At 42.8% G+C, this 17,700-nt stretch overlaps 2 protein-coding genes across 4 annotated transcripts in view; both read left to right on the top strand.

Moving 5' to 3' along the window:
- Positions 1 to 76: 76 nt before the first annotated feature.
- Positions 77 to 10,332, top strand: LOC143294259 (toll-like receptor 4). Its single transcript, XM_076605694.1, has 5 exons — positions 77 to 369; positions 2,738 to 4,768; positions 6,459 to 6,696; positions 7,651 to 7,938; positions 8,635 to 10,332. The coding sequence occupies exons 2-5, from the start codon at positions 2,754 to 2,756 to the stop codon at positions 8,899 to 8,901; spliced, it is 2,808 nt and encodes a 935-aa protein (XP_076461809.1). The 5' UTR covers positions 77 to 369; positions 2,738 to 2,753; the 3' UTR covers positions 8,902 to 10,332.
- Positions 10,333 to 13,953: 3,621 nt separating this feature from the next.
- Positions 13,954 to 17,700, top strand: part of LOC143293570 (uncharacterized) — a 50,097-nt gene continuing 46,350 nt past the window's right edge. Inside the window, exon 1 of one of the 3 annotated variants that reach the window (XM_076604552.1) lies at positions 13,954 to 14,091. The gene's annotated coding sequence lies outside the window, so the exon portion shown is untranslated. Of the gene's footprint in view, positions 14,092 to 16,933; positions 17,019 to 17,445; positions 17,537 to 17,700 lie in introns of those variants that run through there. The other 2 variants (XM_076604553.1, XM_076604551.1) reach the window with 2 other exon arrangements.

Below are 17,700 nucleotides of genomic sequence, written 5' to 3' on the forward strand. Positions count from 1 at the left end.
GAAAGTACCGTCATTCCAACTTCCTGATTGAGCCATGTGGAACACGGAAACTGAAACTGTCAATGAATACACAGAAGGGAAAGTCCGCTCGAGCCTTCTAGATTTCTGTTACAGAATTAGTTTCATTCGTCGTCGACCAGTCAGTCTTTTAATCTCACAGACTACTAGACGGAGGTGTGATAGATATCCACTTGTCAGTGTGGCCAGATGAACCTTTTTGAGTGACACTGATCTGCTGCATGGTGTCATTTTCTGTCCGTATATACCTACCTATTGAGTTAATAACTTCTTTAAGTATGACTCGCTGAACCCAGTCGCGGATGTCATTCATCGATCCCTTGGGATCAATCAACGACTTATCTGTTTCAGGTAATTAATTTTTTTTATTGGTCATGTTTGTTGTGACGGATACATAACGCACGATCGCTCCCGCGGTAATCTTTTTTAGTTTTTAACTGATGTGTTACGAATATTCCCGTGAATTCCCATACACGATTGGTTTTAAATGTTTTGAATGTTTTAACTGGATGTTCGAAATCCCGCGTTACAGACGCAAGTCCCATAGTTTCCAAACATTTACACGCTATGGCACTTGGGATTGCGGGAAATCTCTACCACAGAACATCAGGCACCGCTCCACTATAAATTCTTTCAAGTCTAATCTTAAAACATACATATTGTACAATATTTTAATCTATAGATCATTCTCTCCCGAAACCGACTTTATGTGTGTGTGTCGATGTATATACTGTGTGAAGGTTGGGGTGCTGGAGTGAGGTAGGAGGTGTGTGAGTCGTAAGTGTTATTACGCTTTTTAATATTAATTTTAGCGAGTTTGTATCTTGGCATTTTATTACATGGGTCAGGTGAAAGAGCTGTATTTCAGGGGTGTGGGTGGGGTGTGTGGGGGTGGGGGCATTTCAAAACGAGGCTTAAATGCAAGAAGGGGGACATTTTGGCCTCTAAAAATGTCCGCAGGGCACTTTATGAACGGTGAGAAAGTGTCGGGGGGACATTTCCAGCGGTCTAATTGTCCCCCGGGACGGTTTCCAGGGGAGGGACAATCTGAGGTACTACACCGGACCTACCTTGGTTTTCGGAAGAAAACGGAGTGAAGAAAAAGTCTTAACAACTGGTAAATGTCAATGATTTTATTCCTGATTGACCCACGGTTAACTGCGGAACATTCTCTGGATGATTTGAAAATTTGCGTGGAAAAACGCTGTGATTTTGGGATGGTTCTTAGAATTTAACTACCACGAAAAGCCAATAGGATTTATCAGTTTTTCATATCCTGTTCTAGTTTTTATTTAGTCTGTTGGAATCGATGGTGATATTTTGTTATCTAATCATTCAAATTTAAATTCAATTCAAAATACTTTATTGTGTGCTTCAACCAAAACAAAAAATTCTCTTTCGGCTTACTTAATATGCCCGTCAGCAAACCATCGATTAGTCTTGAATCGGTTTATTGATCAATAGCTGTCGATTCACCAATATGATATCGAGAATATGTCGATTGCTCCGAACTGTTAGGCAATGCAGATGTGCGGCGACCACTCGGCGGAAATAAAGAACAACTTCTGCGCGAGCTTGTTTCGTCCTTCTTTCCGACTACATGGTGGCAGATATAAGGGAAGCGGTGTCTTAAAGGGTACGGAATTTTGACATCTGAATTTTCGCCACTTTCACCCATACCTACCATCCTTCTTTCGCCGCTTTCACCTATACTACCACTCTTCTTTCGCTGCTTTCACCGGCATACCTACCACTCTTGTTTTCGGGGCCAGCTTTTCATATGGCGTCAGGTTTCTTGTCCAATGCAGTAGAATAAGCAGTAATTAGATGAAATTCGATAGCAAAAGGATTTCGGTGTGAACAGTTGCTATAACTCACTTAAAACAGAATTTGTTTAGTAGGACAAAGGCTGTCAGGCAAAAGACTAGTTTACACCCTAGTGGGGGCGTTTCAGGCTAGTCTGGAGAGACCCCGGAGTTAATCTGGAACAGCCAGATTTGACCTTGGGTAAAAATCAACGAGGGTACGGATGGTTTGCTACAAAAGCAAAAGCTGCAAAGCAAAATGGTTGTTTATTGTGCCCCCATGTGGGCATTGAAACGTTACACACATACTTCTTTTACACATACCATGCAAACAAAAAGAGTCATGTCAAAAGAACAAAAAAAAACACAAAAATCCCGTTTGCGCAAACACGCAAATACACATTGATAAGTACTTTTTCCTTAGCCATTGACAATTTTCTTGTCCATATCAACAGACGTAATTTTATCGAAAAGAATTAGAAATAGATGAAACAAAGGATTTAGATTCTAACAATATTTTTTTTCTTTCAGGAAACAAGTGGGATTTAATCGAGTTTCGGCGGGTTCTGTAATATCTATAAAAGCATTTTTGAATGGCGCTTTCAAAAAAAAAAAAAAAAAAAAGAAAAGAAAAAAAAAGAAAAAAAAGAAAGAAAAAAAAGAAAAAAGAAAAAAGAAATTAAAAAAAATAGAAGATAAGATAAATAAAAGACACACAAACAAGACAAGCAAATTGTGAAACTCAGCAGCAATGTCGTTTGTGGAATATTTATCACAGATTCTTTTGTTTCTAAGTAAATTGTCGGAGCGCTGTCTAACAACATGCAAAGCATACTTAGCTGTTCTAGATTTAACCAACTGGATCACATTTTGTTGTTGTTGTTGGTACATCGGATAGGCTATGTTTAAAACAGGTGACAGTCCAAGACAATGGGGAGGGGAGTCCTGCTGGCAGCGTGGGCAGCTCTGTGTGTGGCCCTGAGGAGCGGTCTCTGTGACAATGCAGCCTGTTCACCAAACAACGACACAGCATTGGTCACTTGCAGCCATGCTGGACTAACGTCACTTTCTGTGCATTGGCCTGAGAGGGTCACCCATGTGGATGTCAGTTACAACCAGATATCATCCCTGCGGGGTCTTTCGTCCCGGCAGATGCAACATGTGCGCCACCTGAACCTCAGTCACAACCTTCTGCAGACAGTGGAGCCGTCCATGCTGAATGAATTGAGGCATCTGGAGAGCTTGGATCTGAGCTACAACCAGCTGACCTTCATTCGTCCCCACGCCTTTGCAGGCTTGACATCTCTCAGGTCTCTGAAACTCGATCACAACCAGCTTCAGAGAAACGTTTCTTCAGATACTTTCCGGGGTCTGTTATGTCTCCAGCGTCTGGACCTGAGCTACAACCAGTTGAGCGTACTGCTCAACGACACATTCTCTTCTTTGCATGATCTGACCTGGCTCAGCGTAGAGGGCAATCATCTGGAGAAGCTGGGTGTTGAATCACTGACAGGGCTGGGACGATTGCTTTTTCTGGACTTGTCCAACAACCAGCTAGAAATGACTTCCTCTGTACTTCCTCCTGGCGTCTTTGCTCCCTTGTCAGCTGTACAGGAACTCAGACTGCATGGCAATGACATGAGAGACATAGGAGAGTATCCAGACCGTGTGTTTAACGACTTAACATCGCTCCACACTCTGGCCTTAGACACATTCATCGACCCTTACTTTGGCCAGGATTTTGCTGCTTTGGGTCAGCTACAGACTCTGGACCTTTCTTTCAACTGTAAGATAAATCATCTGACTAACCAGTCTTTCTATGGATTTCATTTTTCATCACTGCGTAATATTAAGATAATAGATTGTAGGAAACTACTGACCGTAGAGCTATGTACATTTTGTAGTCTTCCAAATTTGAAGACACTTTTCCTTACTTGGGCCACGTATATGAACCCGAATGTCGGCCTTCGCGCCCTGTACGGTCTTCAAGGTCAGACCATGGACGTCATTGATTTGTCACGCAACGGGATTTGGAGGTCTGACACTTTCCTTATTGGCAAACATTCCACACAGTTTCTAGTCAATATCTGTGTGTCAGTCTTCAAGATGGACAATTCACATTTACGAAAGATTAAAGTAGGCAGTTTGACGGTGAAGGATTCACGTTTTGCAAAATGTGTCAAGCACATCAACTTGGCAGACAATGTTCTCCGTGGTGATGTGATGGAATTACTACGTATTGGTATATTCATCCGTCATTTGCGAACTCTTCAAGTTCAAGGTCAGAAAACGTATTCAGTAAGGATATCAGAGTGTATCCTGAGTAACAATTGTACAACTCATCATGTGAAACATTTACCCAGTGGTTTCCATTTTTCAATTACAATCAACTTGCCACAAACCTTAGTACTTCTTGACGTGTCCGCGGTCTGCAAGCAAATTACGCCTCTTCCTTCCCACGTAACTTTCAATGCCGAAAACTTGAGGTACCTAGATCTATCCTACAACGGAATGGCCAACTGCAAGAGCATTTTTTACGGTCTAGAGCACTTGGAAACACTCAAGTTAAACTTTAACTACTGCTATGAAGTTAGTGACACCTTGCTTGACAAGCTCGTTGGCTTGAAGTATCTGGGCCTGTCCAACTTTGGCGCCCCAGAGAAGTTTTACCTGTCCAGCGGGAGGAGGTTCTTCCAACATGTGCGCCGTTTGGAAGAACTGGACCTCTCGCACAATCGGCTTCTGCACTTGCCGGCAGATATGCTGCAAGGCCAGGTGCACCTGAAGCACCTCTGGCTGTCGACCAATCGATTCCAGTCTGTACCTGTCTCTGTGGGTCACCATGACTACTTGACCTCTCTGGACCTGTCCCATAACATGCTGCCAACCTTGACAGTGGCTGAGAGAGCTGCCATGGATCACCTGGCTAGTCGTCATCACTTCAGGTGCTTATCCTGTACACCACTTGAGTTTCTCCTGCCTCCATTTTCTTATGCTAAAGACCATTAGGTTCTCTTCTTCCTCTCCCAGTTTTCTCTCCCTCTCTCTCTCTCTGTCTGTGTCCCCCTCTCTCTGTCTCCGCCGATTCTCTTTGTCTGTCTCTCACTCTCTGCCTCTCTCTCTCTGTTTCCCTGTCTCTCTCCGTTTCTGTCTGTCTGCCCCTTCCCCCCCTCCCGACCCCCTCCCTCCCCCCCCCCCCCCCCCCCCCCCCCCCCCCCCACACACACTGACACACACACACACATACACACACACACACACTCACACACTATAGATAGGTCATCTAACTTTGATACACAATTCTGCAATTCTTACATGTTGTTTTACGGTGTGGTGTGTGTGTGTGTGTGTGTGTGTGTGTGTGTGTGTGTGTGTGTGTGTGGAGAGAGAGAGAGAGAGAGAGAGAGAGAGAGAGAGAGAGAGAGAGAGAGATGTTCTTAAGCACACCGTTCGTGCTTGTGACAGAAGTGGCTTGCCCGCATAGAAATTCAACTCGGACACGCGCGCAAAATGAGTGACAAGGTAAAGTCACGCTATTTTTCATCCGTTCAGCACTGTTGTTTCTTCAAACTCTCTCTCCATGAATGTCACAGTTTTGTGTTCAAGTTATATGATATACAAATGTATAACATAATACGATATTGTATAATTCGAGTTCCGTGTATAATGTTATGTAATATTTCATGATGTCTTATTACATTAAATCATATGATAGTATGCTACATTATATCATATTGTACTATATCAAATTCTTACAACTTATCATTATTCGAAAACTTTCCCGCACTACTTAGCAAGATGTGACCGCTAGCTTTCGTATTGTGAAAATGCTTTGCGCTCGTCCGTCGTTCACAACCACAACACCCCAACGGTAATACCTGGTATGGTCGTCCCATCGTGTCAGATGTAGCGCCAATTAAAGATGAAAACGCAATTTTTGAAATGTTATTTTCGGTCAGTTTACCCCATCATATTTCGGTAGACTTTATAAAATCGTTTTGTGCATACAACGAAAATAGCAACAACAATCTACTCATGCAGAAAACAAACCAAACCAAACAAACAAACAAAACAACAACAACAACAAAAACCGTTAGAAAGGAATTGGTTCAGTTGCACACAAGCCGATTTTTTTTCACTAATATTACTGGACAAGTTTGTGGGCACGGCATGTTGATTGTTCTCATAATGAATATACTAATAGGGTCGTTGATCAGTGCCTTGGCGAATTCTCTCTCCTTACCCTCACCGACTCAATTGTTCCCTACCCCGCTATACTCCTTTCGTAATGTTCGCTTGGTCATCATTGTAGGACCTTGCACCAACGGGAACGCAGATTGAACACACACACACACACACACACACACACACACACACACACACACACACACACACACACACACACACACACACACACACACACACACACACACACGTTAAGACATGAAGGTATTACACAACAATGTAAATAAATGAAAACATCCAACAAATAAGTAAAAGCACGTGCATGTGTTTGCGTAACTCACGGAAGAGGTGCAAAATGGTACAGCCTTTCATGACATGTCTCGTGGTGTTGTCCCTCCGGCCCCTGTGAGGCAAACACGTGACTTTCACGTGCTTGGTTTCCCGCGACAGGCTGCGGCTGACCGGCAACCCCTTGGCATGCACATGCGCTAGCCTGGATATGGTCCAATGGATGGGGCACACGCGCGTGTCGCTTGACGGCGAGGGAGCGGAAGGCAACTACTCCTGCACAATGGAGACAGGGGAGATGTCTGACACCCACCGAGTGCTGGCGGCCATGTTGCCTCACTGGAGGAGGTGCGTGGGCGTCAAGTTGTTCTCCGTGGCCCTGGGTCTCTTCCTGACACAGGTGAGCCTTCTGTTTCAGTTTCAGTTTCGCAGTTCAGTCGAGGAGGGGTCACTGCGTTCGGACAAATTCGGACGCTATATCACATCAGCTGGCCAACCCAACGTGCTAGTCAGGCCTGGAGTACATGCGCATATATATAATATATATACCCATCAGTGGATTTTTTCTACCGAGTTTTGCCAGATGACAACACTTACGATGCCATGGGTTCTTTTTCAGTGTGTCAAGTGCGTACTACACATGGGACATCAGTTTATCATCTCATCCGAATGACTGGACGTTCCTGTCAGTCTTGGGAGAAAGGGCGACTCAGATCGGCGGGATCCGAACTCGGGTCCTCGCAGACGCTGTATTGGCAGATAAGCGTCTTAACCATTCTGCCACCTTCGGCTTCCTTCAGTGCAGGAGGAGATCGGACTGCTGGAATTTTCAGCTGCCATCTTCGTCATCGGAGGGGTGTAGGCACGGACGCACACACACACACACACACACACACACACACACACACATTTTTCTCTTGCTATCATTCTATCTCTTCATGTCCCTCTCCATGTTCATTCCCGTTTTACAATCCTCACACGCCATTGTTTACATGTCCACTTTAATTGTGGACCTAGTGGGGTCTAATGATGAGAATAATAACTATAATCATGATGATGATGGCGATGATGATGATAATGATAATATCATGCATATTATTATTATTCCCAGTTTTGTTCATTTCCATGCTTTAAAATCAAGTTCTTTCAGACTGATAATCGACCCATGTAGTGGAGGGGGAGAACGAGAGACAGGAGACTGAGAGAGAGATATTCTTTCCCTCACCTTCATTGAAGTATTAAACTTATTATGTGCGTTACAATTGATCTTAACTTATCATGGTCGCATCATGTGCTTATTCCTTTAAGTTCCGTTAAATACCATTTCGTTTCGTTTCACCATTTCCTCTTCCAGCTTCTGCTTCTGGTTTTGAGCTACGTAAGCTACTGCCACTATCCTAGGCTCCGCTACGCGTGGAAGGTACTGAGACGTCACCAGCTTCCCAGCCGACTGCGGGATTTCACCAAGGACGCCTACCTGGTGTACGCCGACACAAACCGTGACGTCATGTGGGCCAATGATACGTTGAGGGTCTTGCTACGTCAGCAAGGAACTCTGAGGCTGCTGCTGCCTGAGCGGGAATTCCTGCCCACCATGGACAAGGCGGAGAATATTGGGCGCTACATCGACATGAGCTGGAGGGTGAGGAAGACAGTAGCAGAATAGTCAATTTAAGACGCCTTAATTTTCTGCCCGTAGATATACAGTATCCGTGAAATTCTTGGTTCGAATCTTTTTTCTCACACCTTTTTGCTCCCCGTGTTTATTTACCTGCGGATGGTAGCCTACTGCTGCACTCACCCACACCCACCCACCCACTCACACGCACACCCTCTCACCGATCACCCACAAACCCACTCACTCGCTCATTCACACACTTGTGAAGATAAAGTCCGTTCATTTGTGGACTCAGTCGTACGTACAGTACCCACTTTTGCTCCCACGTGCGCTGTTGGCCTCAGTTTGAACAGACGGGGTACTGCTACACTAACTCCCACCAACACCCACCCCACACTCACTCACCCACATTGACCTACCCACATACTCAGACATACCCCAAGGCCTGACTAAGCGCGTTGGGTTACGCTGCTGGTCAGGCATCTGCTTGGCAGATGTGGTGTAGCGTATATGGTTTTGTCCGAACGCAGTGACGCCTCCTTGAGCTACTGAAACTGAAACTGAAACTCAGACATATGTTTATTGGGGAAAAAATATTACTTAAAAAACAACAAAAAAAACAAAACAACAACAACAACAACAAAAAATATATATATATTCCTTCATTCATGGACACGCTCCCCGTTTTTAACTTCCCGGTGCCTGTTGGCTTTCGGACAGACGGTATTGCTGGTGACGGAAGACTTCTCCAAGGACGACTGGGCCAGTGGCTACGCTGTGCGCCAGGCCCTGCGAAGCATCACGGGCCTCACCCCGAGGCGCGTGATCGTGCTGCTGCTGGAGGACCCGCGCAGGCTGCGGCCCATGCCAGACCTACAGCGTCTGCTGCCGCACGTGCCTCCCCATCACGTGATCCGCGTGCACCCCCTGGACGCCTCCCACCACCCAGCCTGGAGAGCGTTGGCTGACGCCATCATTGGAGAGTAAAGAGAAAGAGAGTGGGGAAGTGTTATATATATATATATATATATATATATATATATATATATATATATCTGTGTGTGTGTGTATTTATATGAATTTATCTCTTTTCTTTTTTTTAAATAAGTTTTTCTATATTCTATTGTGCGCATTTCACACCGTGAAAAACAACAACAAAAAAGCAACAATTACCGTGATGGTTATAGTGCAACGCCCTTCCTTCCCACCTACACCCTTACTTTAATGATGGAATGTGACTGTCTTTATATATATATATATATATATATATATATATATATATATATATATATATATAATCAATATTTAGAATTACCATTTCTTAGAAATAAGCTTTAACCTTTTCATTGTCTTTACGACGAGCCTGCAGGCAAATTTTACTATACTGTTTCAGACAGTAAAGTGATTGATTGACTGACTGAAAGAATGACTGACTGGCTGATTACCGACTGATTGATTGATTGATTGATTATATGTGATGTCGTGGCGAGTTGAGGATGAAGAGGAATGTGTGGAAAAGATAAATTACATGGTTTAACTTGCAAAGTTGTTTGTTAGTTTCAGTGCACCGGATTCTTTTTTCAGTGTAGAAGTCCATGGTGTCATTCTTATTGATTGATTGTTGTTAGTGGTAGTAGGAGTGTGTTGGTTTATGTGTACAGAGCCTTTTATTTTATCATGTTAACTTCAATATGTAGGATCTTTTGTTGCTAGTAATTTTGTGTAATATGTTGACTGGACAACACTTGGTCTGTTTTTAATGTGTGATTCAGTTGAAATAACAGGGTCTGCTTTTAATATATTAATTGAACTACATGGTCTGTACATCATACGATGTGAATTTATATTCATTAAGCCCGATTTCATTATCATGTTAACTTAAGTTCATGTGTTATCTTTTGATTTTTTTTTTTAATACAAAGGGTCTGTTTTAAATCTGATGCTAAATTTAGTGCTTAGAACTTGTTTTTGTATATGTTTCCTGTGCATAGAACATGTTTAAAAAAAAACGTTTCTTCATCAAAAGGGCATAGTTTGAATTTAAACACAGAGGAACATTTATTTTTTACTGTGATGTTAAAGTACATAGGAATTTATTTAACTGTGTATGGATAGAATCGGTGAATGTTCCTTAATTTATGTTTATAGTACGTTTATATTATAGTATTATTCATTTTAAGTGCATGGAGCCTGTTTTTAATATGTTTCTTCAAGTTATGAGCATTGATCACAGTACGTCTATAGTGTGGTGTTAATTTAGTTACACAGTGCCTAGAGTTCGATGTTAAATGCATTGGATTTGTTCTGATATGATGTTAACCTATACTATATCACTGTACTCCGTTACTAACTTCAATTTCAACGTCGAGGGTATGTCAGACACGTTCTCCCATCAGAAGTCATTATCTTTCAGGAGAGGGGAGCAAATGGACGGGGAGGGGAAGCAAGGGGGGGTGAGGGTGTGGGGGGGGCGGGGGCGGGAGAGCGAGAGGGGGTGATGGGGGGGCGGGGGGGGGGGGGCACAAGCCCAAGGCTGCCTTCATGAAGCATAGCTTTAGAATTGACAGATGGGCTTCAGGCTGTGCAAATTGAAAAGAGGGGCTTGCTAAAGTCCACAATTTATGTGTTGATTCATTGTGTTATTTAGAAAGTGTGGCCGGTCTGTGAAACCTATAAAGTTTGAATTGGAGTTGCTATTTGTAGCTGAGAAGTGTCTATTTATTTAGTTACTGAAATTAATAACCAAGACAATAGAAAATATCACAATGCAAAAACAAAAGTAAACCTGATTCATGTGTAGAATATGATCGAGGCATGCTTGAAATTTAGTGTATTTTCTTTTCTTTTCTTTAATTTTTTTTGGTGCTAAACCCACGACGTACGGTGATGGTGAACATGCATGGAGCTCGTTGTTTATGTGATGTTATTTCTGCAAGTACACGCAGCCGATTCTGTGTAATATCTTATTGCTTGCCTAGTGTTGGTTATGTTTTGCAGATAGAATTTGCTGCTTTGTGAATGAATCCAAAATAATGTTATTTACTTATTGATATATATATATATATACATTCATGGTGTTATATGATTATTTACGATAGTTTGGTTCATGGTTGGTTAGTTGTTCACCCATATGTTTGCAGTGATGATTTACACATTATTCCAACGAAGTGTTGTTACTTTCAAACACATAGAATATAGACTGATACGTGTAAAATGCACATAATACAAATAAACTGTCAACAAGCCAATGTTTATGACTGAACTGTGCATGTTGTGTATGAAATTACACGAGTGAATGAACTTGTATGAATAAACTTGTACTAACATTATTCTGCTCCTCCCGTAAATGTAGGCCAAGTAATCACATTATGCACAGTTCACAAATGTGTTCATGTTGTGATTACATTATGTACAGTTCACAAATGTGTTAATGACTGTTACTGTCTTGCAATTTGTGATAGCAAGCAAATTATAGTATAAACACCAGATGTCAATTGTGTCAAGTTATTGAGGCATGCTGGAACACGACGTTGTGGGACTATTTGATGCAGTGAATACAGGATCAGCACGCTGGGGCGTGTTAATTGGAGCTTGGAAATGGGGAGTCTATAGTCCGGGGAGTTGACGTACTGGAGAATGTGGACCTCGGATATAGCTGAAAGCAGGGCTGGCTGTCTGGTTGACGGTGTTGGGGGAGTCTGGGCAGGTACTGTCATTGGCGATGTTTGTGCAAGTGGGGAGTGAAATCACACTGGTTGGGAACGTCATCATCTTCATCTTCTCCGCTGGAGACGGCAGGTGGGAATGATAGTGAATGGAGAACCATGGAGATTCATGTTGTCTGTCTGAATATCTCTGCTCTCTTGGAGTGAGTGCCGCCTTACAGACTATCTTTCTTTTCTGAGTCGGGATGGCACCAGCTGGACTAGCGTTGACCATGACCTCAACCCCCCCCCCCTCCCCAATTCAAGATTTTAGGTATATGGTTTTTAGACAATCTATCAATAATAACTGAAGTGAATACAAGGAACAAATTAACAGAAGCAAAAAAACTTATTCAAGATTTGGTCAAAGCGTATATGCACACGCCTCGGTAGAATTGCAATTCTCAAGTCTCTCCAGTCCTACTTTCAAAGCTTATATACTAATAGATTCTTCTTCCAAACCCTCCAGACAAAGAAGTAGAAGAATAACAGAAACTATGCAATGAATTCGTATGGGATAGGAAACCAGATAAGATTAAAAGAAAATACTTGATACATAATGTTGCAGATGGAGGAATAGGAATACACACATACCAACCATTAACACACACATACCAAACATCCAACACATGCATACCCACCATCCAACACTTATTCATACTCACCTACCAACTCACATACCCACTATCCAACATACACAAATATCAACCCTCTAACACACACATACACACCCTACAATGCACACATACTCACCTTGCGACTCAAAGACATACCCACTGTCAAACACACAAATACCAACCATCAACAGATCCATTCAATAGTTCCATGTTACATATGTCATAAGGTTTTAGGTAATCATTAATAAAATACATAATTTGGCACAGGCTTTGTTTGAATGCATTTAACTGGCTAAGGATCGCATGCTAGATTCATTACTATCATTATTATAAATCCAGTGATTCAAACATCTGTGTCGGGAAAGCTAGTTTAGGTAACTGTTCAGAATCAGTTGTCTGCCGCAGTGACCTGCTTACAGATCAGCATTAGCGCGGCAGCAGTCAGTCACATGTACTGTACCGCGCTGAACGCTTTCTTCTGGCGACCCCTTATACCGCGCTTGCGTAACCTTCGCATGCTCTTGCCTTGCGACTCTTTGTAAGGCGCTCTCACATAGGCAGAAGTAATAAAAATATTCGATTTTGGACATTAAAAATCAAAATCTACTTATGTTCCCGCCCCCCCTATAGTATGATTTATTCTGTTTTATCGTAAAAAGAACGGTTTTGTTGCACACATTTTGACCTAACGCAAATTTTATTCAGTCTAAATTTCCTGGCCTGTCTCCCTTGATCTTTATTTCTATTGCACAGTCTCTCAACCCATTCCTATACTTTCACCAATGGAAAAGTTAGCAGAATGGTTAAGATGCTCATCTGCCAATACTGAATCCACTAGTGAAGGTCTGGGTTCAAATCCACGGTCTCGCCCTTTCTCTCAAGTTTGGAAAAAATCAAACTGAGCGTCTATAGTCATTTACTTTGTACTTTGTATCAGTTTCTTTTTATCACAACAGATTTCTCTGTGTGAAATTCGGGCTGATCTGCCCAGGGAGAGCGCGTCGCTATACTACATGACAGCCCCCCCCCCCCCCCTTTTTTTTTTTTTTTTCTCCTGCGTGCAGTTTTATTTGCTTTTCCTATTGAAGTAGATTTTTCTACAGAATTTTGCCAGGAACAACCCTTTTGTTGCCGTGGGTTCTTTCACGTGCGCTACTGAAGTGCATGCTGCTGACACGGGATCTCGGTTTATTGTCTCATCCGAAGGTCTAGTGGAGGGTGAAAAAATATCGGCGGCTGAGCCGTGATTCAAACCAGCGTGCTCAGATTCTCTCGCTTCCTAGGCGGACGCGTTACCTCTAGGCCATCACTCCACATAAGATATTTAGATAAGACATAGGCATTTAGATAAGACAATAAACCAAGGTCCTGTGGCACACTTGGTATGCTGTAAACAACAACAAAAACCCCATAGCAACACAACTGAAATATCCAGTCTTATTGGTACACAAATATACAATATGCATGCACTCACGGCAACACTAAGCCGAAGCGTGTTGGGATATGTGATATGCTGCTGGTCAGGCACTCGGCATCTGCCTAGCACTCAATGCAGACAGTGTGGTGTAGCATATATGTGGATTTGTCTGAACGCAGTGACGCCGCCTTGAGAAACTGAAACTGAAACCATACCCTCTCCAAGAAGTCTTGTAGCGCCACCTGGGGGAAAAGCAGTCGACAAATCCAAACAAATTCCATCAGACAATGTCCACACACACCATCAGCATCTTGGAGATCCTGCGACAGATGAGAATGTCCGACATTTTCACTGTTTCCACGGGTTGCTTCCTCTCCACATGTTGTTGGTGCTGGTGGTGGCTTGTTGTCTGACGACATTTTCCGGCTTTACAGCGCAAGTAAGAACTGAGAATCTTTGAATCTTGTATTTACTCCCACACAGATCAGTAGATCGAGTCAGCTCAAGCTTGCTTGACCTGCAGTTTATGTAAGTAGTTTGAAAATCGTGTCTGTTTTCTTTATCACACACTGCGCCACGGTTACTAGTTACCATCATTATCCTCATCTAGAAAATAAACTTAGGCAATATCCACATTTCTTCCCCTCCGGTAAATAAGCAACATACAATTGCCGTTTTGTTTCGTCAAGCCATCAATGAAGTGCCAGAAAAAAAAGAAAGGAAAGAAAGAGTTTCAGTTTCAGTAGCTCAAGGAAGCGTCACTGCGTTCGGACAAATCCATATACGCTACACCACATCTGCCAAGCAGATGCCTGACCAGCAGCGTAACCCAACGCGTTTAGTCAGGCCTTGAGAAAAAAAAAAGGTGAATGAATAATAGATAAGTTTACATAAATAAATAAATAGATAAATAAATAAATAAATAATAATTATAATATAAAAAGGTAGTAGTAATAATAATGATAATAAAATAAAAATAATAATTAAAAAATAAAATTAAATAAGACAACAATGATGATAAATAAGCAAATAAATGTAAAACATGAAGACACACATTCACACATACACCCCCACATGCATAACAGATATGCACCAAATATGCAGTTTCACAGATATGAAAGCACAGTCAAATACATATAAACGTACATGAGCTCCAACACACACACACCACACACATTACCCTGCACCTCCTCTACCCCCCTCCTCCACACACTCATTTCTAGTCTACGTATCGCAGCTTCAAGTTCCACGGCACACACACACTGACACACACACACACACACAGATGAACACTTACTTGTACAAGCACACACACATACGCCCATATCTCCCACCCCCAACCCCACACACATATATACAAAGATATATATATATATATACGTTCCAATATCCTGTTGCTCCCACAGTGTAGGCATGCATACATTCACATACCTCATCCTCTACCCCACCTCCCCTCCGCACCCCCACCTCCCCCTCACACACACACACGCACGTGCACAGAACTCTCCTGACACTTGTGTACACTTACACTCTCGCGCATGCACAAACGCACTCAAAAACACAGACCCACACATGCACACAAACACACACATACACACACGCACAGAGGCTGCCACTGATTGACCGCAAGAGGGATGCGAAAAGATCTCTGATGCCAAGAACATGGCGTCTAGTGTGTTACTCAGTCTATTGTATTTGGAAAAGCCCACAGAGACTCTGTTCCGTTTCGAAGAAATTTGCGCAATGAAGTTGGTTTGGAAATGATGCCGATATTTGTTTGATTTGCAAAGCATTGTGCTCTACCTTTCATGTTAGTCTTACGGCCGCTCCCTCTCTCTGCTTTTATTTCTTTGACTGAGGCAATCGATGGTGTGATGGCCTTGTACCTGTTCTCAAGTTTTGATATTCTTTGACTTTTCTGAGGATTTCCGATTTTCCTAGATGTAGGCCGCTCGTTGGTGTTGCGTTACCAGCAAGTCTGTCAGCTCGCTCATTTCCCTTAACACCTGCATGTCCCGGGCAGTACGACCATGTGAGTTTTTTAATCTGAAAGTTGCGCATTGCCTTATGCCATTCTGGGCTTCCCATTCCGTTTTCAATTTTCTGTATGAGGTTCATTGAGTCGGTTAGAATCATGGCATGTTGGCCGTTTCCAGACGTATGGATGGACGATAGCCACTGGAGGGCATGTGTCACAGCTTCAACAAAAGCGGTAAAAGACAGAAAGAAAAGAATTAAACAGATGAAAACCAGAATCAACAGCAACAACCACAACACACACACATAATTATATCATTATATATAAGTATCAGTATAGCAACACACACACACACACACACACACACACACACACACACACGTCTAATATCACTTCAAGTGGAAAGACGTTAAACTGAAGACAACAACAACACAAAAGTGCGATGATGAAATACACAATTGCATCGGTCTCTCTCGCAGACCTGCTAGTGCCTGAACCCCCTTCGTGTGAATACGCGCGCACATCCCCGCGCTGGAGAATTCCTCGGCCATCTTTGCTCTTGCGCATGCGCATCTAACTTTTTACTTTAAATCGCAAGCAGTGTCAAAGGCGATCGACATAGACAAAAGCAGCAAACATGCGCTGTCCCCCATTTCTTCAGTTAGTAGCCTCCACTGCTACAATCAAACTATGTACAATATATGCACGATAGAAAAAGAACGAAATATGAAGCAAAAAGTCGAAAACTGATATGCCTTCTGTTTCGCACGTTCTTCCTCTCTCGATCGCCTTGTTGCTCGAAATTTCCGAGAGCCAACCAACTTCGAGAGCACAGATCATGTGACGCGCCTCAAAAGTCATGTTAGGACGGAACTCTCCAGCGTTCTATTCGCACATTTAAGATCCTCAGTGTAATCCATGCACACGGCCGGCTCCGGCGAAGACGGAGTATCGCTGTCTAGACCGTACATGGCTTGAATAAATAAACAAAACGGTCATGCACGTTAAATGCCGGTTACATTTCTGGCTGAGCGTGTATAGTGTGTGTCAGTGTGTGTGCCATGTGTGTGTGTGTGTGTGCCTGAAATCTGATTCAGTTTCAGTTTCAGTTTCAGTAGCTCAAGGAGGCGTCACTGCGTTCGGACAAATCTGATTTAATGACACAGGAAACGAATTATGAGCGCCCAATGGTAGCCGTCAGTCGGCGGCTCTACCCAGGTTCGCGGCAGCCTGTCAGTGACAAGTTGTCACAGTGCTAAGTGACCCTGAGTTTGTAAAGCGCTTAATGCTTGGTCTACAACGGACTGCAGATGGGCGCTATATAAGTATCCATATCAAATCGAATCAAATTAATGTCACGTTATAGCGACTTGCTTCATCAAGCTCAGGTTGGTGATGTGCACAGCTGAGGTCAGGTTTTGAAGGTGTTGCTTTTCTTTCTTAACTCGATTGTTCGGTTCCCACTTATCAACACATATGTGTACATCATGGAACAATGACACTATAATAATTCGGTATTGTGCATGTTGCCGTACTAGTACTTTTCCGCTAGAACGTGCCCCTTCCTTCTACTGAATGACTGATTAGCATCAGTTCAAGTTATCCGCAGTGCTCGTAATCCACGTGCGGCTTTTAAATTGCAAATAATCTGATTTTTACAGCATCACACTCGCGAAGAGAAGGTGGGCATGTTAATAGATGGGGAAAGGGTGGAGAAGGCCCTTGAGCCTGGACCACTGATCAAATACTTTTTTTGATCAGTGGTCTGGACCCACATGAAAATAATTATCTTGTTTGCTCGGTTTGCGCTTTTTAGACACAGATGGCGTCCCGTTAATGTGCAGCACCTTTAGACAGGCTGCGTGCTCCGTTTATTTCATAATTTACAAGAAAATTTGATTTTTTGGTGAGGGGTTTCATTATGTATGTAGTTTGTGTAGACAGAAGTATGTTTTCAACCTGGAAATGTGATGTGCACAAGATTTAAGACTCAAGATAGTGTGTTCGTGGGACTGATATCGGGCAGGATCAAAATGGCGGTCTGATGCACAAATTTTGTGGTGGCTGCAT

The sequence above is a fragment of the Babylonia areolata genome, chromosome 19 (genome assembly GCF_041734735.1).
Source record: "Babylonia areolata isolate BAREFJ2019XMU chromosome 19, ASM4173473v1, whole genome shotgun sequence".
Classification (NCBI taxonomy): domain Eukaryota; kingdom Metazoa; phylum Mollusca; class Gastropoda; order Neogastropoda; family Buccinidae; genus Babylonia; species Babylonia areolata.

What these genes read in the sequence shown, in the direction of transcription:
- LOC143294259 (XM_076605694.1), top strand. Translation starts at nt 2,754, where the DNA reads ATGGGGAGGGGAGTCCTGCTGGCAGCGTGGGCAGCTCTGTGTGTGGCC. An exon ending in GCTAGTCGTCATCACTTCAG is followed by an intron (nt 4,769 to 6,458) that starts GTGCTTATCCTG and finishes TTCCCGCGACAG; the next exon opens with GCTGCGGCTGACCGGCAACC. An exon ending in TGGGTCTCTTCCTGACACAG is followed by an intron (nt 6,697 to 7,650) that starts GTGAGCCTTCTG and finishes TTCCTCTTCCAG; the next exon opens with CTTCTGCTTCTGGTTTTGAG.